General features: G+C 41.1%; 1 protein-coding gene across 1 annotated transcript in view; it reads right to left on the bottom strand.

The window, feature by feature from the left end:
- VDAC2 (voltage dependent anion channel 2) overlaps positions 1-15727 on the bottom strand; it is a 19962-nt gene extending 4235 nt beyond the window's left edge. Inside the window, exons 1-8 of the mRNA XM_069068310.1 lie at positions 15592-15727; positions 15307-15364; positions 14075-14143; positions 12635-12684; positions 3644-3796; positions 3488-3540; positions 2585-2812; positions 386-536 (exon numbers count right to left, since the gene is read on the bottom strand). Coding sequence (XP_068924411.1) covers positions 386-536; positions 2585-2812; positions 3488-3540; positions 3644-3796; positions 12635-12684; positions 14075-14143; positions 15307-15340 — 738 coding nt within the window. The 5' untranslated portion in view covers positions 15341-15364; positions 15592-15727. The remainder of the gene's footprint in view (positions 1-385; positions 537-2584; positions 2813-3487; positions 3541-3643; positions 3797-12634; positions 12685-14074; positions 14144-15306; positions 15365-15591) is intronic.
- Between the last annotated feature and the right edge of the window lie 1846 nt (positions 15728-17573).

Below are 17573 nucleotides of genomic sequence, written 5' to 3'. Positions count from 1 at the left end.
CACACACACACACACACACACACACACACACACACACACACACACACCCCGCCCCCCAACCCAAGGCTCACAGGTACTTCTAGTATTCTAACAATTAACATCAGTAAATATTATTGTATTATTGCAATAATACTAGTATTATTACTTTAGCTACAGTATAAAAAGTTAGTCAGGAAAACTAATATTCTCTATGGAAAAATAAATTCTGAATTTCAAGTGAACTTTTGGAACACAACTGGTTTCTAACTTGAGGGCTCCTTATACTATTAAAAAACAAAACAAAACAACACTTTTTTTCATTACCTCAAGAAAAAAATCAGTCTGAGAATTCCAATAGCCAAAAAAAAAAAAAAACCATTTAACCCTGTCCCATGATATCACTTACAGAAATAGAAGCCGTGGAGTCCAACTGATACTTGGCTGCAATGCCAAAGCGAGTGCAGTTGGTGCCTGACGTCCAAGCTAGGTTTACCGAAGTGTCCAGATCTTCACATACTTTCTGATAAATTGAACCTCCAAATTCTGTTCCATCGTTGCTGTAAAATTGTTTGCACATTATTTCACATTATGAAGATAGGACCCTACTCACTGTCATTACCCAGTTTTAAGTGCATCTGAGACAAAGGCTACCACCATTTTTAAGTATGAGACTGTGATCTCTGTATATATTTGGCTATTAAATACACAACCAAGAATTTCTTTATGTAAGGCTATTTAACAATAAAGCAAAAGAGTTAAAATGATGTTGGTTCCTTCACAAACAATTTTAAAGCATTTTTTAAAAATGTTATGTTTGAGTATAAAATCATTTTCTATTTTTGGTACAAAGTCTTGTCTTGAGTCAAATCTCAGAGTTGGAAGGAACCTGAGAAGTCACCATCCAGTCTAACTCATATATGAAGCACCTCCTTTATAACAAAGCAGACAAATGCTCCCCAGGTTTTACCGGAAAATCTCTGAGGAAGCTCACATCACAATCTTTAAAAAATCACTGACAATAAATAATCAGTAATCACATATTGTGGGAGGCACTAAGAAGAGAGGAGTTGACAGACTGAGTCTCAGGACCTGAACCCACCCAAGTTAGCTAGATGGTCATTATTATCACTCTATTTCTTTAGCTCAAGTTTCAATGCCCCATTTAGCCATTAGATTTTTGCAAAAGAAAATGTAAACAAAACAGTTGAGTTCTTCCTTCTATTATCCACAATAATTTTCCCATTACTCATGAAGCCCTAATTCTATCCCTTCTTTGATCCTTTCTCCCAACATAGCTAAGAAAAAGTTTAGAATTACTTTTATCCTGAGTTCTTGTCAGTCTCAAATAATTCTGTCCTTTATTTAGTACCTATGACACTAATGTCACAGGCCATGCCATTTTTAGATTCATCCTGTTTCCTGCCCTTGCTTCTTTCTTCTGCACATCTTTTAAAAACCTAACTTGGAGGATGAGATCCTTGCAGTCTCTTTCCTTAGCTTTACCTGGTATCTTGAGAATACTTTTGTTGACAGTTCCCCTCCCAATCCCTCCTGCATTGGCCTAATCTAATGCTACATTCTATCTTCTCTGCCATTTAGCTTGGTGGAGATGGGCAAGGTTTTCTCTCTCTTTTCAGCTTAAAAGCTTCATTAGATTTACACATCTCTAGAGCAATTCATTTTGCCAGTCCTTGCTAGCTGCATTCTCTCTAGCCAAGAACACATTTTAAGTATGTTTTAAGCTGAAGTCCAGAAACCCAAATTCTGTTCTCAGAAACTCAATGTCTTAACCAGGTAATTCACTTGCCAAATATGCCTTTTTTTCTTAAGCTCTTCCCTTGGAAGCATCAGCAGCAATGATGAAAACACTATGTTCCTGAGGTGTTTGGGTTTTTTTGCTCAAAAGCACACTGCTCTTTCCCAATGCTTCCTCTGGCAATATCATTTGAGGCCATGGGAGCCAGAAGTGAGTGGCAGTCACTAGGTATGACAAAGTAGTGGAAAATTCTCTCTGTCATATCCTTAAGACATACCCAAAAATGACAGCAAACTTTCCTATTGTTAATGTCTTATCACTGGTCTGCATTTTCCTATCACAACTGGAAAACACAAACACATTTCAGTCAGGTAAAATGTAGCAGGTTGGCATAATTAGCCACTTCCTGGAAGCCAAAGCTTAGGACAAAATGAGCATTCTTTCAGCAGCGAGTCTGAATTTAGATTTCTGTCCTGCCTTCTCTTTATGTTAAAACCCAACGAGAAGATCCACCTCACTTTATGGAGATCAAGAAACAGCAAATGATGAAAAAATGAGGAACCTGTGTGACTAGAAAGAGGTTTTATTATTGTTTTGTTTTTTAAGGATAAGTATAAATATTGGATTTGTGTAATTTCACTGGAATAAGTAACTTCCAAGTGAGGAAACATCCTCTCCCAATGTGAGTTGTCATCTTCTCTGCAACTTTAAGAGCATCAGATGGTTACCTCCATCACTCAGAGGTTAAGTTACTCTGGGTCACACAGCTACATGTGAACCTAGCTCTCAGCTCTCTTGCCTTTCATGCCACATTTTAAAGATGTATAAACATCCTAAAAAAATACTTACACGTTAGTGTGCAGCTGGAAGTCTCCAGTCCTATAGCCCACTGCAAAGTTATTCCTTGTTAACTTTGACTTGGCACTATCAAAGGTCATCTGGTAGCCAGCAAGCCAGCCTTCATAACCAAAAACGGCTGACCCATGAATCGCAGGTCCAGCAAAATCAAAATCAATGTCACAGCCAAGGTTTATACATTCCCGTTTATAAGCAGACTTTATTTTACCACTTTTCTTTCTGGAATAAGAACAGATTGAAAATTTATTCCACAGTAAACTTTCATATATGCTAGTCAAACAACATTATTACAAACCTGAAAAAAGGACAAAAAAATTATTTAAAGTTTTAACTGCCTGAAATGTAATTGATTAGTAAGAAAATAAGCCAAATGCCCATATTATAATCAAGTTCAATGAAGTAGGGGAAAGGCAAAAAAGGACCCTACTGCTAGGGGTCAAATTAATCAACAAATATTTATTAATTGCATACTGTGTTATGAGAACAGTACTAAAAACTGAAGATACAAAGAAGGGCAAAAGATAGTCCCTGCCCTCAAGGAGCTCACAAACTAAGGATAAGGATGATGATGATAATGATGATGATGATGATGATGATGATGATGATGATGATGATGATGATGATGGTGATGACGGGTTACACTATTGCGAAGGATTTTTTTTTTAAAGTAGTGGTAACAAGAGGCCCACAAAAGCCTCTTTTGAGAGTATACAAAATTAGCACCATATTGAAAATGAGGCAAAAACTTTAACTTGGGTCAATGACAGTAAGTGGTAGCAACTTAAGGAGAACAATGGCTTTCCATTATGGTAGATGAGCAATTTATCATGAATTTAAAGTGCATTTTTAACATACTAGCGTTAATTTAAAAAACAAGAAAACACACATGGTTACCCTGTGTTTGGTGAGAAGGTAGTGTCAAATGTCAGCTTCAAACCTTGGCAAATCTATTTTGAGAGGAGAAAAGGAACTAATTCAGATTCATCTGGTTTTGCAAATATAGAATAAATATAGCTTAGACACACTAAACAGATTTAAACTGTCTGTTACCTGATCTTCAATTGCGATTTCGGTTCCCAGAGTGTTATCAGTGTTCCACTTTTCTGTGAAAGTCAGACCATACTCACACCATTTATATTTGGTCTCCAAAGTCCCAGAAACTTTACCAGTGTCTGTATTAGATGAACCCGATGATGAGAATTCCTATTAAGACAGTAAATTTTTTTCATGAACTTTCCATACCTAAGAGTAAACTAATTTTTAAAAAACCAAAAAGCTAAATGCTAGAGCTCTTTGTGCTTTTATCCTAATGGCCTGAGCATTACCCCCTTTTGTACCTTTTCCTAATTTGCTAAGTCATATTTTAAAAGCACAAAGAATCGACAGATTAACTTTTAAATAACTGGCTGCCATTTATTTCTAGAACTTCTAACCAATTAATTTCATGTTATAATACAAACACTAATTATGGATGAGAAAGAAATCTAAGCACCTCCCCTTTTTTGTTTTTAACATTTAGCAGTATGTACATATATTTGTACATCAAGAGACATATATAAATATGTATGTTTATAACTATCTCCAAATATAAGTATATGGAGATACACAAAAACATACAGACATATAACTGAGTGCTGATAACAAAGAACAGTTCTGCTATGAAAAATTAATAATTCTCAAATACTATTACTATAATATGGAATCCAAATCCTTCTTTTCTGAGCTGCACCAACTATTTTGTTGGTAATCATTAAATAATTCAACTTAGGAAAGAATGTAATTTCTTGCTATCAGAATTATTTGCAGATGAAGATATTCCTTTTCTTAGACTCTGTGTCATTATGTATAAAGTGAGGGTGTTGAACTAAATGATATTTAGCAGTCTAAAGTCTATCTTAGAGTTTTCTTTGCCAACCAGTTATGCTATCATCTTCTCACATCCAAAATGGAGACTCAAGACTTCTATATTGTTTTAAACACCCACTAACAATAAAGGCATTTGTTCACTTGTAGGTACAATTTAAAAAACCCATGCTTCTCCCTGTAACAAAAAAACCTGCTTTAAAAACAATTTTTCCAGTGATACCACGTGGCTATAAATCTTATAATACTGCAGTCACTCTAATTATAGGTCACACAAAGAATAATGGAAAGACTCATGAGAAGCACCAACAGATAGCACCATAATATCAACAACAAATTATGCAGAAGAAATGGCATAAAAGATATCAAAAGAGATATATGGTCCTGAAATCAAGATTGGCTGTGGTCATAAAAGCAAGTGAAAAGATAAAAGATGGACAGCTTGAATGTTGAGACCCCTGAGCAGTCTCCTAGCACAGGGTCTATGAAAAGACTGGACAATAATCAAAAAGAACGAGGTGTATGGATGAAATGCACATCAGTCAGATCACAGATCCAATGAAATACTTGAGTACAATGAAAAACAAGCCTTTCCAACTGGTTTTACACCATTATTAAAAAGATAATTTATTTTATCTTAATGGATGGGAGCAATGGTATAGACAATTTAAAACAGCATGAGAGAAAATTTCTCCTTAAATTATCATATTCACATTCCTAATTGTCTTTAGTTTGAACAGTCACTAAAATGAAATACTAATTCAATAAACTGATAAGCATGCTTAAGTGCCTACAATACTAAGATGCTATGCAAGATGTTATGATTTCTTTAAAAAAAAATCACACTGTCCCTGCCCTCGAGGAACTGAAATTCTACAGCAGATGAGTATGAGATGTACACAAGAAAAAAAATACATTAAAATATAAGGCATAAGGAATGACAGGCACAATGGAAAAACTGGTTCTAGGAAATGAGGAGAGAATACTTTCTCCTTACATGGAAGATGAACCTCCTGAGATGAACCTTGAAGGAAGAAGATTCTGAGAGGCTCAAAGAGTACTTTCCAGGAATGGGGAAGAGCCTGTGATAATGGACAGAGGGAAGTATAAAACAGTAGTACAGTTTGTGTGATAACAAAGTTTATGAAGTGGTGCATTGTCAAGTAAGACTGAAAAAGTAGACTGGAATCAGGCTGTGTAAGGCCTTAAATGGCAGGCTGAAGAGTTAATGCAGAAATGGGGGACCCGGGGTACAGAAAACAGCAAATACTGTCAGACATGATCAATGTATTGGCTGGTTTTGCTGAAATGCTTTTACTCCTTTTCTTTCTTTTTTAATCTTTATTACAAGGGATGGTCTCCTAGGAAGGGAAGAAGGAAATATTTGGAAATGAATGAGATATAAAAACAGAACCAATTAAAGTATCTTAAAAAAAAGGAAAAATGCCAAGTTGAGGCATTTGTATTTTATCATAAAGACAACAGGGTGTCAACAGACCATTTTTGAATAAAGGAGTGATACATATGGTCAGTATGATATATAGGGAAATGAGCACTGGACTGGGAGTGAGCAAACACCTGAGTTCCAATTTCCCCTTCTGACATTTCTAACTGTGTGGCTAAATGCAAGTCACTCAATCTCTCTAATCCTAAATTTCCTCATCTGTAAAACAGAAGTGATAATAATGTAGTAGCCTTGTGAGGATCCAAGCACAGGGAGCACTTTGTAAGCTGGAAGACACTATACAAATGGCAGCTACTATTATACTTCTACAACCTCTGCCTTTGAAAATCACTTTAGTAACTATGTGGAAAATAAGTTGGAAGAGAAGAGAAACAGAGGTCAGAGAAATGCTTAGGAGATACCCCAAGAGTGTAGGACTAAAGGGATGATGTCATGAACCAATGCAGTGACTGTGAGTGGCGAGGAAGAGGTAGACCCTGAGAAGATTAAACTGATTCAATATCTTTTTACTGATCCTATTTACAATTAGCTGATTTTGTCCCGTAATCGATTAAGTCATGGTTCAATGTTTCTGAACTCAGTTCAGAATTCAGCTGGATTGTGAAGGGTCAAGTTTAGAAATTCAGTTCTGTTGTTAATCACTGTTCTATTCTTGCCTCAAGGAATTGTTATCCCTGGGGGATACAGGTGGTTACAAGGGAACCATCATTTTGATCTTGTTCTTTTCACTCCATTTTCAAGTCTTGTGTGTTGATTCTACTTCCACAGCATCTCAGATATGGTCAGAGTTTTTAAAGGTACCTTTCTCTGAACAAGATAACAATTTATTAACAGAGATATTGTACCTAGTAATAAAGGAGTCAATGGCTGCCTCATTTTCTAGCCAGTGACCTACAGTAAAAGGACAGCTCTCCTTTTATAGGTTTTGGGGAACACAGAACAAAGAACAGAACAGAGTAGGTGACATCATGGGGTTGATGACAACATGACTGATTACATAGCTGGAGGTGTGGGGAACAATATGTTTGACTAGAAGTAGGGAATGTGGGTTTAGCAACAACCCCTTCCTATGACTAAAATATGTTCATTGTTTGAATTCACCTGGGCAAGTCCTATTTGCCTCAGTTCCTCAAAAAATGAGGACATACTAGAAGGAAATGGCACCACTCCAATATCTTTACCAAGAAAACACCATGGATAAGTCCATGGGGACACAAAGAGACACGACAAGTCAACAAAATGTGACAAAGCATCATTAGCTCCTGGGTATACAAACAATGAAAAAGGAAACTCCTCAAGAAGCTTATATTCCACCGAAACAACATATACAGAGAAATACAGAGTAGGAAAAGAACACAGTAACTGGAAGGGAAAATCAATTAACAAGTATTTATTAAGTACCTATTATGGCACTCTAGTAGCAGTGGAGAAATAAGAACAATGAATGAAACAATTCCTGAAGGGAAGCCCTCACAGTAGAGGTGATACCTGAACCAGGTCTCTAAAGGAATAAGGATTCTGAGACAAAACAGTAGCTAATAAAAGCAAAAGAAAACATCTTTATAGCACTTGAAGGTTTGCAAAGTAATTTACAAATATATTATCTCATTTTATCCCAATAATTCTGAAAATTAGAAGGTTTTATTGCCCCATTTTTAAAGATGAGGAAACTGAAGCAAGCAGAAGGTAAGTGATTTGCCCTGAGTCACACAATTTACAAGTGTCAGAGGCTGCGTTTGAATTTAAGTCTTCCTGAATCCACTGTGCTACTTGGCTGCCTCAAAAACGCAGGAGGATCTTCCAAGCAAGGAAGAAAGCTTTCTGCAAACGCAGAGTTGGGACACGGAATGCTGAGTTCAGGGAACACTAGTGATCTCTGGCTAGACTGGAGAGCATATAAAGAGAAGCAATGTGAGAGAAGGTGGGAAAGGTAGGGTGGAGACAACTAAGGATTTTGTCTATATTATCCTGGAGGCAAAGGGAAGTTGCTAAATGTTTCCACAGTGGAGAGTTGATATGGCCAGTGTTTGGTGTCTTTAGAACACTATCAAAGTAGTTGTGTGGAAAAGAAAGAGACCAAAAGAAAGGACTTGTTAGAAAATTAGTACAGCAGTCAAAGAAAAAAGTGATGAGGATCTGATGAAGGATGGTAGACATGTGAATGCAGACAAGAGAACTGATAGGAACAGCACAGTAACAGTTGAAAGGGTACTAGATCAGGAATCAAATTTGATTCTGACAATACTACTTATTTCTGGGTATAATTTTGTATGAGAATTGCTCTGGGCCTCACCAATAAAGTGAGGAAGTGGACTAGATGATGCCCAAAGTCCTTTTCGACTCTAAATTGATGAATCAAGTTGTAAAGGCACAATTTATAGAACTTGGCAACAGACTGGATAGAGGGATTGTGGGTGAGGTGACAAACCTAAATAACTGGAAGGAAGAAAAGCCCCTCAACAAATAGTCATATGAACTCTGATCACAAAACCAACCACAATTCCAGAGGCCTGATAACAAATAATGCTAGTCCTCCTCCTGACAGGTGAGAGATTCAAGGTGCAGGGTGAAATGCACATTTTTGGACACAGTCATTAATATGGGAATGTTTTCTTTACTATGCATATATGTTACAAAGGTTTTGCTGTTATTTTTTTCCCCAAATGAATGGAGTCATGAGACAGATAGGAAGGAAGGAAGGAAGGAAGGAAGGGAGGAAGGAAGGAAGGAAGGGAGGAAGGGAGGAACGAAGGAAGGAAGGAAGGAAGGAAGGAAGGAAGGAAGGAAGGAAGGAAAGGAGGGAGGGAGGGAGGGGGCATCAATGAAGCATTACATAGACAAGCAGGGCAGCTTTGTAAACTACATGTTGAATTTATTCTAGTGTCCCAAAAAATCTTAGTTCAGTTTTAACCTTTAATGGTGATATATTTAAAATGAAAACTGTACATAAGAGACTCAAAATTTTAATAATCCTTTTTCTGTTTATATATGTGAAAACTCATTTTAGTTCAGATTGTTTTTTAAATGATCAAATAGCAAAGTCTGGAAGTGTGAGGTTTTAATTTTGGGGTAAAAAGTTAGGTTCTATTTGGGATATCTATAAATGAGAAATGGAGCTCCAAACACAGATCAGGCCAAGATATTTGGATTTGGAGGTGATCTGCATGAGTGATAATTGAATATGTGGCAGCACACAAGATCCCCAAGAGAAGAATAAAGACAAGAGGCCTCAAAACAGTCTAGGGGGACACTCATCTAGGAAGAAGGAGAAGGATAATCTAGCAAAGAATGAGAAGCAGCAGCCAGACAGGAGTGGTTTGTCACAGAAATCAAGGTAGGAAATGATATCTAGAAGTAGTCAACAGATGGAGAAAAACCAAGAAAAGAGTATTGAGAAAAGGTCATGGATTTAGCAGTTGGAATGGCTAGTAACCTTTGAGAACAGTTTTAGTATAGTGGTGGTGTCAGAAGTCAGACTGCAAGGGGCTGAGGTGGTGAGGAAGTTAAGGCAGGCAGGAGTTTGACAATCGTAGGTAAAAAAACAGGAGGCAAGTTTGGGGTGATGGAAAGGTCAAATGAAAGTATATTAAAGATGTAAGTGGCTTCATGGCAAGGACTGTTGTTCCATTTATTGAGGGCCTACTATATACTAGCCCCAGTACTTAAGGCTTTACAAATATTATCTCCTTTGAGTCAGTGTTTTGCACATTCCAGAATATGGAAAGATCCGGTGATTTTACTACAGCAGAGGCAGCTCAATCCACCAACAGGCAAATCAATAGACAAGTCCTGGGGAGTTGCCTGAGGCAGCTTCCTCAGGGTTACCAGGCTAGTAAGGAAAGGTCAGAATCTCTGATTCCAAATTTAGTACTCTGAGGACCCCCAGCTGCCTCTCCCTAGCACACAGTAGAGGCTGGGTAATTCTTTGCTGACTTGTTGATGGAGGGTACTGGGAGTCTTTTACCATAATCCTTAGGCCATATTTCTTCAGGGTCACATATTTAGAGCTAGGAAAGATCTTAGGAACTATCTAGTCCAACCTTTTTCATTTTTACAGATGAGGAAATGGAGACTCAGAGAAGTTATGTGACTTGTCCATGGTCACAGAGCTACTGTCAGAGGCAATACCTGACCCAAGGTCTGCCTAAGTTTCACATTGTCCACTACACAACATATTCTGTCTCTTGCCTCCTTATATTCATTTCTAAACCAGAGGTATCAAAAACGGGCCCTACTGCAGCTCACAACACTCCCTCGCCAAACCAGATTAAAACGTAATTGGAAAATATTTAATAAACAAAAATACAATAAAACATTAGTAATATTACATTAAAAAATTAAGTCAATACGAAGCCCCAGGGATCTTAACATACTAATTAGTAGCCCTCCTTTCTGTATGAGTGTGACACCAATGATTTTTAAATGTGAATATGAATTTAAACTTATCCCATCTTTCAGATCTGAAGTTCATGGCACTCAAAAAATGAAGAGGTCTCCTCACAATCCCCTGCTGCTCCTACCATAATACCTACAATGCAAATTCAATGGAGATTCTTAGATTCTCTTAATTCCCACAGCAATGTCATTCACCAAGCCAGCTCAAGGCACCAAAAAAGACCCTGAACAAAAACGCCATAGGAATTCAAGAAAGAATGACAAGCTCCCTTCTCTCCCCATCCATCCGGCTTCCTTCCACAGCATTTTTGTTGGTCAGGTAACCCAGAGAGTAAAAAGGGAGCTAGCTAGTGACTCATCCATATTCAAACAAAAAATACTACAAGACAATCTAGAGTAAATACTTCAAGTTCTAAGTCCCACACTTCCTCAAAGAAACCATCCATCCAGCAAGGATGAACTAATTCAGCCCTCAACAAACTTTTCTTTCCCCTAGGGCACTTATCTTTTTTTACTCACTATTAACACAGGATCCTAATAATAACTCATTTATGTTTGACTTTCAAGTTTACAAATTGCTTCCCCAAAACTCTATAGTAAGATACTATTATCTCCATTTTACAAACAAGTAAGTCTCAACTTAATGAGATCAAAGTCAAAGGACCAGGCATCAAGACTCAAAACAAACCCAGGTCTGTGAGCCCAGTGCAGTTTCCAATCACATCAAAACAAATTACTTTTATAACTTCATATTTATAGTCCTTATTTCTGCCACTTGCTTAAGGGTAGAAGCTGTCTTCTGTTTCTTTTCAGTTCCTCAGAAATGTCATGCTTAGTTTGGTTAAAATGCAATAGATGTTTAATAAATGCTAACTGGTTTAAGTAACATGAATTTCAATTTAACATTTTTCAAATGACTTGAAATTCACCCTAAGCTGTGGGGCTGCCAATTGAGGACACTTTCTATAGAAAAGAAGGTCTGTAGTGAAGTCTGTGGCAAGACAATGGGAAGATAGCCCCTGAGAAGTTAAACTATTTTCTCAGCATCAAGTAGAAAAGCAAGAATTTCAACCCAGGTCCTGTGATTCAAAATCTAGTATACTTTTCACTAGACTAAACTGCTCATCATTAAGCAGGAGCAGCGAAATAAAACTCAGAAACTTCTAGTCTCCTACCTCTGGGAAACCAAAATCATAGTTGTACATCCTGTACTCCCAATTCTTGGTTATCAGCTTTGTGCTTAACTGACATATGGCTCACCCAAAACCTCACGTGCCCAGGATGGTCCTTAGACTCTTGGGATCAAAGCAGAATGCTAAATTTGTTACAAATTAGACGGAAAATAGGCACTAGCTATTGATACTATGCAGTCCAAGAAAAAAATTAAGAACAAATCTGAAACTAAAGAATAATCAGTATAGGAGATAGTCACAATATTCTAAAGGGCTACTTGTCCACTGATAGGAACTCATTCAATCAGGAAATATTATACATTCAAATATCTAGTCATAAGAATTAAAATTAGAAGGAACCTTAGGAATCATCTAATCCAACCTTCTCTCATCACAGATAAGAAAACTGAGAGGTCTGCACATGTTCACCAAGATACCAATCCATCAAATAAAATTTTGTCACAAGCAATACCAACAAAAAACTTAATTTCCTGGGGTTAGAAAAATCATATTCAAAACTAAATGTTACCAAGTGCTCGGATTTCCCTTCTTAATGGGGTTAGAAAAATCATATTCAAAACTAAATGTTACCAAGTGCTCGGATTTCCCTTCTTAAATAGTTTTATAGATTAAAGATCTTTATTTATTCTATTACCCAAAATGTTCCTTTTAAAAAAATAAAGCCAGATCTCTAATCCACCAAAATGCACATTTCTGTAAATTCATTCAGATAATAAATCTTCCCCACTGATTAGAGCTAAAACAGAGCTCTTTTACATATGTATCAAAAAGTAGCCTACTAAAATTAACAAGTACTTATTTGAGGGTGGGGAGGGATAAAGAAAGATAACGAAAGTAGTTTTTTACCACAATCTCTACTCTCTAGGAGCTTGCAATCTTATTGGAGTAACATGATTTTAAAAGTAGTAGAGATCTTTAGGTATATGGGCATAAAATGGCAAAAGTCCAACCATGCAAATAGAAATCATATCCAATCCTAAGAAAAATCAAACAAAGAAACACTTCTGCCTCTGCTTTGGCAGGTAAAAAAGATTCAGATAGATCATATCTGGTCAGTACATTTTAGGGTTGGCTCTATGATGTAAAGGTATATCAACTACAATTAGATATGTAATCAACACTTACCACTCCACTGCAGGATTTTGTTTTCACATCCAGTTTCACCAACCCAAAACCTTAATTTAAAGTTTGAAAAAAAGAATCATAAAAATGTTCTAGGTTGTATAAAATAAGCACAATAATAAATTTACCTGTTAATTTATCAATCACCCATCCATCAAAGTTAATATTTAAAACATGGTCAAAAACAGAATCCATGCATACTCCATAGGTACCCAAATGTTTGCTGGCAATACATAACATTTCAGTTAATCTTTTTCAACGGCACTGGACTGGTGGAACTGATAAATACCTCCTCAAAAATCCTACTGTATCGGATGGCTCATTGTAGTGTGTTCAGTGACCCTAGGTTCTCCAAGGCTTTGTCAGCAAAATGCAAGCTCTAATATGCCCTACCAAGCTAGAAAGGCTTTCAATTCAGACAGACTACAGTACTTGTCCAATAAGGACCAGCCAAGCAAACTGCAGAGGGTCATCAACAGGTTAACCACCTGAAGATTAACTCTTCAAGCCTCAGCCTGACATGTCTACCTAATGTCTAGCCTTAGCCTGTCTACCTAATAAGACACGAAGGGATTGCAATTTGTGACAGAAGCACTCACACCAAATACATATATTTGAAGTATTTAAGGAAGTTAACATTTCTATGACAAGACTAATGTTTTTCTACAGTATTGGCACAAACATGCTTTCTCCTAAGTTTAGTTTTCTACATATACAGAAAATAACCATTTAAATTAACTTTAACGTTGGGGTAGATTATAGTTTATGACAATACAGACATCTATTCTAAACTTAGAGCTTGGCCTAATTCTAGAGTGTCTCTAATTGACAGAGGAGTCATGAATTTTCAAAGAAAAATTTACTTTAGGGGTGGCTAGATAGCACAGTGAATAGAACTGGCCCTGGAGTCAGGAGGACCTGAGTTCAAATCCAGCCTCAGCCACTTAACACAAAAAAAAACTAGCTGTGTGACCTTGGGCAAGTCACTTAACCCCAAATGCCCTACCTTCCCCCTCCAAAAAAGCAAAAAACAAAAAAAAATTTACTTTAGTGTAGGAGGCCTTCAGTTACCAACTTCCCTAAAGTCAAAGAATAAGATTTCACAATTCTAAAAAGTTTGATCTATAAAATCAGACCTGACCTAAAAGAGAAGGAAAAAAATTTCAGCATGGAGCTCAACACAGCTCACTTGGCAAGTTGCATGCTTGAAAAAAAATTGCAAATTTGGACTTGAAGGTAAAAGACAACAGTATACATACAGGTTGGTTTTTTAATCTGACAGTGTAGCAAGGAGGTTGTTAATAATGGATACTTCATGGTAGAGATAGGAAAATAGGTTAATTTGTTCAAATTCTGAAGATCATTAAGTATTTACATTGTTCCCTTTAAAAAAAAGGTTAGTATAAGGGATTCATCCCTTTATTTTTTAAATTAGGATCTTACCAAATCCTTTGTTGAAAATATCTCTGGCAGCTTTGCCAAGGTCAGCATATGAAGGAGGAATACACATTGCTGGTAGGGAAAAAAAAAACACATAGCATTAGATGTCTTCCTTCTTCCACCCAATTCCTATATATAGAATACACAGGGGCAGTAAACCTACAGTGATGGCTAACTCTACTAGCTCTTGAAAATACAAGCATTAGTATATTCCACTGCAATTTAGTTCTTCCGGGGTTTCCCCCCCAAACAAATACTGTTCAAGTTTTAAAATCTTAACCTGAATGAACTGTGGGGCTCCTCATTGCTCTCAAGCCATACCTTAGTTCAAAATAACGGGGTTGAAGGTAACTACCAAAGTGCTGAAAATTGTTCAGAAGTTCTCATGGATGTGCAAGTTCCTAAATTTAATCTATACTTACTATATTTTTCTACCAGAAAAACTTCCAGGTTATTTTATCTACAAAAGAATATTCGTGCACTGCTACACAGTGAGTAAAAAAAAAAAAACACAACTGCGTAAACCTTAATAAGAGGTTTACCCAATTCCCTTACCTGGCTTAGGACAAAACAGGGCTGAGGGACTTAGGGAAAAGGATGGAAGGTGGAAAACAGAAACGAGGCCTATTCAGGGGACTCTAAAGACTTTTAGAAAAGTCGGGCTCAGTTCCGCTTGAAGGAGTTAATGCGGACAGCTCAATATGGCAGTGCTGCCAACTCCGGCAGGAAATGCAGCCCTCAGACCAGCCCATTCATTCATTCCACAGAGCAGCCTCCACGCCCTTCCTCGGACCTTCGGTGACCTTGTGCTGCTCTCCCCAGGGGGCCTTCATCTCCCCGAGGATGGATGCCCCGGGGGTTACTTCGCTGTTTCGTGCACATTTAACTTCCAAACCCAAACCCGCAGGTTCTCCGGGTCGGCCACCCGCCCTACGTGACAAAGCTCCCCCCCCCCGGCGCTTTCGAGGACCCCAGACCCCTCTGGGGAGGCCGCTCCCGGCTCCACCTGCGCCCCCTGCACCCCTCGGGGCCCTCTTAAAGTGCACAAGGGGCAGCGCGGGGCTGCCCGTAGGCAGGGAAGGCGGCCCGGCTCGCCGCCTCCGCTCCGGAGTTCCCCGCTCGCCTGCTCCGAAGCGCTTCCGGAGGTGCAAAGTGCTTCTGGCCGTGCCCTGGTCTGGAGCCCGGGAAGCCCGGACTCTGGGAGGGGCCCGCCCGGCCCCCCGAGCCCCACTTACACTGACGCTGACATTCCTGCAGGTACGACGACATGGCGAGGCCGAGCAAAAGGGTGACCTGCGGAGAAGGACGCGAGAAGCGGCGTCAGCGGGGCCCGGGGAGATCGGGGCGGGGCGGGGTGGGGTGGGCGTGGGGCCCAGGCCGCGGGGGCGCCTCAGGCCGCTCCCGCCCCCCCTCCGCCCCGCGGCCATCTTGAAGGAGCCCGGCCCGGGCCGGTGCGGCCTGGGGGCGCCCTAGGCTGCGGGGACTCCGGGCCGGGCCGAGGCAGGGAGGGGCGGCCATACCTGGAGGTCGGGTTAGGGCCGCCGGCGTTCCGCTAGCTGCTCGGGCCGATGGCGGCACTCGGGTCCGGGGGTAGTTGCCGCGGCTGGAGGGCGAAGTGAAGGAGACACCACCACCGTTCCGCCCGCCAGGACCCCTGCAGCTGCCGGCCGCGCCGGCCCCCAACCGCGGCCGCCCTCCGACCGCTCCGACCGCCGGAAGCCCTCCCTCCCGGCCCGAGAACCCTCCGCTCCCGCTGGGCCTAGGCCGCCTCTGCGTCTGCTTCCCAGATACCCGGAGGGCGCAGGGATGGCGATCAGGCAGCAGCGAGGACAGCCCGAGTGCAGAGGGGGCGGGGAATGGTGGGGGCCGCGGCGGCGCGGTGGCCGCGGCGCGAGGAGAGGGGCGGGGCCAGAGCGCGCTTGGGGGGAGGGGAAGGGCGGGGCCGAGGGCTTGCCGAGACGCCGAGGCCCGCCTCCCCCTTCCTCCCCCCACCCCTCCTGGTGTTCTCTCTGCACGTAGAGCAGGTCTCCCCTGGCGAGCGCTCGGGGTGGGGCGGGGCTCCCCTGCACTCCACCTCTCTGGGAGCCTCTCTCCCTGCGGTCACGTGGTAGAAAGACCCATCTGCCCGGGAGAATCGAGTTCGAATCCAGCCCCTGGGGCCTTGTGTGAGCCGGGTTCTTTGGTACGACTATGTACATAATAGCTTTTGTGTCCAATGAAACCCCGAAAAGAATGCTCTAATAACCATGGCCAGCCATTTCCCTGCGCTCTTACCGCGGGCCGAGCTCGCCCGTGACCTCTCTCGATCCCCACCACCACCCTGGGAGCTCGGAGCTACTACCACTCCCATTTTGCAGATGAAGAGACTGAGGCACAGAAAGTTCTAGAGACTTACCCTGAGTCCGGAATTGGACCTTACGATTAGAAGAGAGCGCTGACAGATCTGGGTTCTGTTTACCTAATCTGAGACGGGCTGGCCCTTTCCCGCCGCCGCAGACCCCCTCAGATGCCCAGGACCCCCCCCCCCCCAGCGGTGCCCCTGCCCGTAGTAGCCCCCACCTGTCCGTCACTCCCGGGCTGCTGGAGGGAAAGGGCCCAGAATGTATTATTAAACGTTCCTGCCGCTGGAATGATCCAAGCTCCGCCCCGGACCCCCGAGTGGGGACCCCTGCCCCACCCAGAGACCCTCCAACGGCAGCCCCTTCCGATGCCTGTCCTGGGGCTGCCCCAGAGCCGCGGGGTGCCTCCTTTGCCCTCTCCTCCCCGCTCACCAAGGATGCTGACACTAACAGCCGACCCTCAAACTGGGCTGCAGGGTCTGCTCTCAGTGGAGCCTCCCAGCCCCGTTTTATAGATGTGGAAACTGAGGCTGAACGAGATTAAGGGCCTCGCCCCAGGCCCACATAGCTAAGAGTTTCTGAAACCTGGCTCAAATTCAGGTCTTCCAAGTTAACTCCATCCGCCATGCCACACCGCCTCTCCTAAGCCCAGCTCCTCTGTCCCGAGGGTCTGCCTTGATGACACAAACTCTTCAGGCTTCTCCGATTTTTTCTAAGATAAAATTTGTGGTTCTGCATCTCTCGTGATGCTGACGGCATCCCCCTGGCTGTAAAACAGGGTTACCCTGAGTCCTTCCTGCTCTGTGTGTAGGATTTTGAAAACTGCTACTTTTTACAACTTCATCCTGAAACAGAAAAGGGAGATTGCTAGTTCCCACAAGCAAAGGTCCGATAGATCTCCCCTTGGGAGGCATAAATCCAGAGCATTTCCTTAGGCACCAACAGGGCTTTTGGTTTTTAAAAGGATCAGGTATGATAAGCATGAGATGTAACACCGGGAAGAAAGATGTCAGTAACAGCTGAAACAAATATCTTACTGTTGTACACAACCTGTCTTAGCCATAGAACTCATCTGTCCTTGGTTATGACCAGTGGAATAACTGGGCAGGTGAGGCCAGGGTAACCAACAAGAATAAACCAAGGATTTGTTTTGCAGGGTGCTT

This window comes from Petaurus breviceps, unplaced genomic scaffold, assembly GCF_028583685.1.
Source record: "Petaurus breviceps papuanus isolate PSGF00001 unplaced genomic scaffold, PetGlider_PUasm1.0 90762, whole genome shotgun sequence".
NCBI classification, from domain to species: domain Eukaryota; kingdom Metazoa; phylum Chordata; class Mammalia; order Diprotodontia; family Petauridae; genus Petaurus; species Petaurus breviceps.
This window is presented reverse-complemented; position numbering and strand designations above follow the sequence as displayed.